The sequence below is a fragment of the Mesitornis unicolor genome, unplaced genomic scaffold, assembly GCF_000695765.1.
Source record: "Mesitornis unicolor isolate BGI_N332 unplaced genomic scaffold, ASM69576v1 scaffold19787, whole genome shotgun sequence".
In the NCBI taxonomy this organism is placed as follows: Eukaryota; Metazoa; Chordata; class Aves; order Mesitornithiformes; family Mesitornithidae; genus Mesitornis; species Mesitornis unicolor.
The window spans coordinates 21,599-29,123 of record NW_010198619.1 but is presented as its reverse complement, the minus strand read 5'-3'; the positions used below and the strand labels follow the sequence as shown (position 1 = coordinate 29,123).

General features: G+C 45.1%; 1 protein-coding gene across 1 annotated transcript in view; it reads left to right on the top strand.

Moving 5' to 3' along the window:
* Nucleotides 1–386: 386 nt before the first annotated feature.
* The window catches only part of QRICH1 (glutamine-rich 1), a 22,732-nt gene continuing 15,593 nt past the window's right edge, over nucleotides 387–7,525 (top strand). The window contains exons 1-2 of the mRNA XM_010189203.1: nucleotides 387–449; nucleotides 4,053–4,382. Coding sequence (XP_010187505.1) covers nucleotides 4,074–4,382 — 309 coding nt within the window. The 5' untranslated portion in view covers nucleotides 387–449; nucleotides 4,053–4,073. The remainder of the gene's footprint in view (nucleotides 450–4,052; nucleotides 4,383–7,525) is intronic.

Below are 7,525 nucleotides of genomic sequence, written 5' to 3'. Positions count from 1 at the left end.
CGGGCAGCGGCCGGGAAGGCCTGCGGGGGTAGAGGGGGACCTCTGGATACGGTCACTGCTGCTGCCTTGTTCTAAGTTCTGCCTTCCAGTAACTCCGGTGTCACCGGCTGTGCCGCGCCTGTCGCCGCACGGTGCGGGCGCTCTGCGCCTGTGACAGATGTGCTCGCACGCTCGTTCCTAGTAACACTGACCAGGCTGAGGGATGCGATGGTTAGGAATTGGGCATCTCACGATTCCTCAGTAGGAACTGCCAGCTGCGTGGATGATCATATCTTTCTTTCCTAATTTTTGTTGTTTTCTTAATGGAATACATATTAAAAATAAAATGGCTTTAATAAAGAAAGAGGAATTGGGGATGGAAAGGGCTTCTTTGTTCTGTCTTCTCCAGAACGTTACAAGTCTAAGAGCTAAGGACAAGAGCAGCAGAAATACATGCAACATGGTGACTGGTGAGTCCAGATTGTCCACATGCTGCAAGTTGTGTGTGTGTTTTCAGTAACCTCAGTCTAAGTTTTATGAACTAACCGTATGTGCTCATGATCCTCAAAGAGTTTCTTGAATTTTTTTCCTGGAGAAAATGCAGTTATGCTGAACAGGGAGGGAATTATCTCCCTTTATTGGAGAAAGCTTATTGCCTGGATGCTCTTCTATTTTTTTTTTAATTTTAAAATGCAGTTTTAAAAACATGCTCGCAAAAGCTAGTGAGGCTGGGTGTTTGCTGTTTCTGATGCGTGTCTGTGGGATAAATGGGATGTGTAAATTCATCTGGTTTAATAACTAACAGTAAAAGTGGCCGCTGCAGCAGCAAGCTGTGCGAGTTGCCCTACAAAAGCCTGTTGAATGCCCACTTGAGCCTTTTCAGCCGTAACTGCAGGTGCGTTTAGGTTTAAGAAATAAAATTTCTGGGAGTACAGCGTTACTTTCCTGACTCTTCATCTAGACCTGGTGCCTCTACTGCTGCCTGGGGTTCTGTGAAGCGCAGTCCTGAGGAGTTCAGTGCTTTTTAGTTAATTAATCCCAAGCAGCCTTCAAACTGACAGGAACATCTCTGGGAGAAACTTAGTCTAGCCCGCACTGTTACCTGTGGTGCCTTTAGCTCCTTTCTGATTTCCAGAGTTGCAGGGCTGTAGAGAAAATCAAAGGAAGATCCCACTGCTGTTCTGGAGCAGGAACAAATACCACGTGGTGCCGTGGGGTTCTGACCCATGCTTGGTACTTCAAGCACTGCTTTTCAATGTTTTAAGTGTTAGTGACTCTCAGTGTAGTAACTTTATGCAAATAGAAAGGAAGATTTTTCCATGGTAGAAGAGAGGAAAAGAACTTCTTTGTGATAGAGGAAAGGGTTCACTGGTGGGGGAAGACTGGCCCAATAGGCTCTTGATTTTGATGCTTGCCAAAAAGAGCTAATTAAGATGGTACAGCTAAGCAGGGCCAAGGATTTCACCTGAGGAGTTGATGCTGTGTTTGTTCTGCTTCCTGGTGGCTGGAAGAGGTAGGTGATGATTAGGTGGTGAACTTCATCTTGGTCTTTGGGGCTGCCGCTTATGCGTCTGGGTTTCCGGTGGCTTCTGGTCTCTGCTGCACAGGAGCGTGATGTAAGTGTGAGCAGCTCTTGACAGAGGGCTTGGAGTTCCAGAAATTAAAGTGAGGACTAATGTATTGCTGCTGTTGAAAGCAGTGGCCCTGCTGAGCTCCCCACTTCCTCCCTTGACAGAATTAAAAGAAGGTGAATAGCTATTCCCACATAATAAGCACCGATGCAGGAGCAAGGAAGAAGGCAGGACCTTTGCTGAGGTGAGCCCATCGTATTCAGCAGCAGCCAGATGAATATAATAGCATATAACCTCAAAAAGCACCTGTAGTGTTCCCATCTGGGTTCCCAGCGTGGCACACTTGAGGCTTACTCAGAAGAATCTTCACTCTGAAAGCTGTGCCTGGTGGTGCATCCCAGAGTGGATGCGCAGAATGATTCTGCTTTACTGCAAGCCTCGCTGTAGTATTGAAGCCAAATATTTGCAAGTTCCAAGTGGAAAATCGGGGCAAGTTAATCACTCAAAAATCTGTTTTCCAGCTTCCCATTGTGGTAACAGAGCATTTTACAATTAGATGGAAGATGCAGTCGAGTGTGCCTGGTGTAGGTCCCCTCCGAGTCACTGAGGATGCATTTACAAGGTTGTTTTCCATCGGGTCCACCTGGGAAAGGGTTAATGCTGTGTCCTGTGGAGGTGTAGAGCATTGGCTGGGCGGTCAGTGCTTCTGCCCCCTCGGTGGGGTACTTGTGGGGTACTCGATTTGTGCTTGGGTGGCTTCTGGGGGAACCTCACTCGGCAGCTGAGTGAATCTTGTTGGTTCTGTCACAGGCAGCTGGCTTGAAAATGTGTTGGATCAGAATCTCTGACAGGCAGGAGATTGTGTTTCTGTCCAGCTCTGGCTTCCATGGGACCTTCTCTGTGCTGATACTTAGAGAGTTACTGTATTTACTAAGTGAACACCATTAGCTGGTGCTTTTTACTGAACATGGATGCATGGTTTAAGAATATTTTCTGTGATAATCTCGTACAGTGACAAATGTTGCTTAATAACTCCAGAAGCTATAGATACAGCGCTAGCTGCCTCATGTGGCTTGCCCTTACCTTTGATATGCAGTCTTTCTTCTGTGAGCCTGGTCCAGTGCACTAGCCATGAACCTCCTCCATGTAAACAAAACCCTTCTGTGTGTTTAGGCTGCTGTCATGTAACACTAAAGAGTGGTCAGGATTTGGGCGAGCTCCCCCTGGTTTTGGTGGGAATTGAAGCTGAACTTGTGGAATATGCTTGAGTGCCACTGGGACCCTAGAGCTGACTCCCATTTTCACACAGTTGCAGTCTTGCTATGTTCAATCACATATTTCTGTCTTGGTTCCACTTTGTTAAATCGTGGGAAAATGATACATAAGGTTCTGCTTTTGTACCTGTTCTTTTTAGAGCTGCAGTGATAATGTCCATATAGTGATGTCTGTCCCTTTTTCCTCCTTTCCACAGCTTGATCTGGTAGTACTGAATCGCCTCTTCTAGCCCTAATCTTGTGCTGTTTCACATCTTTTCACAACCATCTCGGTATCTGGTAGTGTTATAGCTCAAATCTGTTTATCCTTTATAAAGACTAATTAGTGCCTTAGAAACAACCAGTGTACTGACTGCAGAAACCATTTGTGGGTTTAAACAAGATAAGTCAATAAGAGAAGAATGCTGTCAGTATACCCTAGAGCTTCCTAATGTTCTCAGGTGGAGTCGTCTTTGTTATTGTTGGGTTTTTTTCCTTGCTCTCACTTCCTCCCTGATCATCTGATTTTCTGTCTCTCTTTTGTCTTCACACATGGCATGTTTCATGTTAACCTCTTCCTACAGTAAAAGGCCATCAAGAGCTGATGCTGCTGTTGCCTTTGTCATTTCCAGAGCTCTGCTTTGCCGTGTGTGTAGTTCCCTGTTTCAGGAATCTCTCGATTCCACTGCTCCCCTTTCGCTTGCTGTGTTTGAATCAATAAGGCTGTCCTACTCCTAATAGCAGTGGGCTGAATGCTGCACCCGATGGTCTTCCGCTGTGCTTCCCATTAGCTGCCCAGAATAGCACTGCATGGCCTGACAGAGCGTGCTGCTCCCTTTTCCCACCTCTGTGGCTGTGAAGCAGGGGCACAGATATTGATTTCTGAGCTTCTCTCACTTAATACTGCATGCTGCAAACAAATGAAATGTATGACTTGATTTTGTCTGTCGTGGGACTCGCCTGGTCTGGGTACAGTGCTAGATTTTACATGGCAGTGAGCTCTCTAAGTAGTACCACGGTTACACCTCGTTATTGTTCAGACTTCCCTGAGCCGCTAAGGTTTAATCTGAGAAATGTGTAGTAGCACAAGATGTCTCATAAAACAAAAGCATCTGTCTCAGGCACCTGGCTGTGCATGTTTGTTAGTTTTCATATAGTACTCGGTATGAGAAATTAGTTACTGGATTCGGAAATATCCTTGCATCAAAGGAGCGTTGTAGTTAAGAATTTCACTTTCTCTTTCCTTAAGGAACCCTAAGGACCTTGCAATATGAATAATTCTCTGGAGAACGCCATTTCCTTTGAAGAGTACATCCGTGTGAAGGCACGATCGATCCCCCAGCACAGGATGAAGGAATTTCTGGACTCCCTTGCGTCCAAGGGGCCGGAAGCTCTGCAAGAATTTCAGCAGACGGCCACCACCACGATGGTGTATCAGCAGGGTGGAAACTGCATTTACACGGACAGCACAGAGGTGGCTGGGTCTTTGCTTGAACTTGCTTGTCCTGTGACAACCAGTGTCCAGCAGCAAACTCAGCCGGAGCAGCAGATACAGGTTCAGCAACCCCAGCAAGTCCAGGTAAGCATCGTAAATCCTCTCTAAATGAACTTGCTAACCCGTGAAGCGGTGTTCAGAGCCAGCTACTGTCTAACCTGAAACCATACGCAAGCACTTACAAAGCAGAGCCAATTAACTTTACATACAGTAGCACTATTTCCCTTTCATTTAAGGAATTTGGTAGTAAATGTCTCTCTCGACTGTGCCTCCATTGAGCCACGCTGTAGGAGCAGCAGCATACATAGCAGCGCAGTGGTGTAACCTTCGGGAGAAATGGTTGGCAGTTCTGGCGGGTACACAGCTCCCTGAAGCCTTGTGCTCTGTGTAAAGCTGCTATAAATACCATATCCCTCTGCTGGCCTTACTTTATCTGGTTGTTCAGGGTGGTCGTGGGATCTAAATCAGCTTCGTTTCTTTTCATGAAATCAATACTTTTAAAATTGTTTTGCTTGAACATTCAAGAAGGTGTAGTTCTTGAACTGGCTTTTAAGTTACAGGGGAGTCAGCTTATGATATGAACCAGGGGAAGATACCTTTCAGGAAAGGAACTCTAAAAGATGCATATGTGTCAAGGTAGATTATCCCTTTGCACAGGGGAAGCAGTATTCTCCCTTTTTTTTTTTAATAGGTGTTACAGTAATTTTTATAAAGTATTAAATGAGCAAATCCAGCATCAGAGGGGGAAAAAGACCCCAAACATATGGCTTAGGATAACTGCTTTAGTCTTCAAACACATTTTGTAACTTGAAGGGCTTATAGGTGGCAGGGCATTTACTGAGGTTTTCTTGTAATATGTCTCCAACCGGCTGAGCTGTGTCTACAGCTGTGATTCTGACACTTCAGATACAAATCTTTCTGCCTTCCGTAGTGTGAATGTAAAGTTGTGAACTCTCCTCTCTTACAACAAGTGAGGTTCTGGAGGCACCAGTGACTGCAGATAAGGTAGTGTGAACTTGCTGCAGTGCAGTAGACCTGTGCTAACAGCTCACTCATGCTTTTATCCTACAGTAAAGACAAACTTGCCTCTTTCACAGAGTAACTCGTCTCCAATTACTTTCTATTGAGTAAATGAATGCTTAACTGGGACTTCTGTAACCTGTTGCCCCACAGTAACTTGTGTTGCAAGGCTTTTGAAGAATAAAAGCCTCTGCTCTCGGAGACAGGCTTGGATCTCTGTGGGAGTCTATTAAAACTGATCAAGGGTGCTTTTGGTTCTGCCAGCTAGCACATTTTTGGAGAGAAGTTTCTTTTTCAGTAGAAGAACTAGGAGGATCAGCTTTTTTGGGTGCATCAGCCTTGAAGATGTGGATGGCCCCCAGACCAATTGTAAAACTCCTAAGGAATCTCTTTCTCTCTCTCCTTTTTTTTTTTTTAATATACCTGCTGCTGCCTCCTTTCAGAACTACTCAGAGTTCAGGCTTGACCCTTGCAAATCTTTAAGTAACAGAGATAGAGAGGGAGGTCATATATCATGTGCTTAGGAGAAAAATAACCTCCTGACCTTCTTGAAAATAACCATCGCGTTGCTGCCAGAGACCTGCTCCTGTTTTTTAACCTAAATGAACTGCACCCTGAAAATGAAAAATACCTGATGAAAGTCAGTATTTCATCGGCTTTCCTAAAGAGCCTTGTCTACTCCCTCCCCCTTGTTTTTGATGTGATTCTGCTTTAAAACATCTGCTTTCACATCTGTTAGTACAGCTCACAATTGGTGTTTGTGTTGCTTACCCCGCTGCTCGCTTTAGGATGTTTCAAGCCCCCAGAGCACTTAGGTCACACATCTGGTGCTGGGTATGGCTGCAGCTTTTGTGCATCAGCAGCGCAGCTGGATTCGTGTGTATTTGAGCAGCTAGCTCAGAATTATCTTGAAGTGAAGGAATTACCCTTGCTTTTTGGCAAGGATGGGCTGGAGAAGAATGTCTTTTACCCCTCTGCAAGTGTGTTTGTCTGCATTTCAGGTTTTCTTATCAAGGTATGTTTTATGTTAAACCCATGATTTAGTGTTCACGTGTTGTAATACTGTCACTGTGCCTGAAAAAAGCTGAATTTTGTTGTGACTTTGGGTTGTCAGTGTTCCACTAGAGCACTGCACCTGATCCAGCTGGCTGGCTTTGCTAAAACACTGCTTGTATTGTATTAGGGGAGATCTTGGTCATCTGCTGAAGCCTCTTAGCTTTTGATCAAACTTATGTCATCCCAGTACTTGACTTGATAATCTGTTTAGTTCTCACTAATCCAATTGCAAATCAGTGGAAGACCCTTTGAATGAGTACGCTGATGTCTGGCAGTGTGACAGCGGTGCTGAAGGTGACTAATGGTACAAACAGTCAGATGACTTCATGGGTGCAAGTGCTGATGACAACCTCACGGTCATACAGACAGACGGTGCTCGGGTTTCATCCTTGATTTTACTTGCTCTGAACAACCAGTGCGTGGCTGCTTGCTGCTTTTATTTATCCTGGCAAAATAAATTTCCTGGTGGAAGAAATTACCGCCTTAAGGTTTTCTTGCTTAAAAGGTTCAACAGACTTGCCAAATGTTTATTGTAAAGGCTGAGTGACTGCAATTTTTGGGTTATATACTAGTTCATGCTACAGTGCAGGTGTCTCAGAGCTCCTTTCATGCCCAGTATCACAGCACTGCTGCTAGCAATCTTAAAGAGTTCAGTGTGCCATGTTGTACCCTGCGCTGCATCAATGGGTGACTGGGAAGGGCCGTGCTTTGCTCCAGTCACGTAAGAGTTTTATCAGCTCTGCCTTTGGTGAGATCGTTGCTGGTTGGTCTTGTGCGTCGAGTCCCATCGAATCAATGATGCCACAGACAAGAGGTGTTAGCACTGACTCGCTTACTGATACGGTGTTTCAGCAGAGGTCAGTAAACCTCTTGTGCTTCTTCCCTTTCTGCAAGAAGGTGGAACCGAAAGAATATCAGAGGACAGAAGGTACCTTTCCTTAGGATACACACAGTGCATGTGGGGAAGATGCACATTTTCAGCTTTTTATTAAGATAGGATCTGATAGCGAGGTGACAGGAGCTTCTTGGCCAGGGCTTGAGGGGAGGATGCTACAGGTGAGCAAGATAGCAGAAATATATAGGGAATGGTTAAATGCCTGCATAACATGTCTTTCAGTTAAGGCTTTTGCCTTTCTAATTGCTCAGATCCC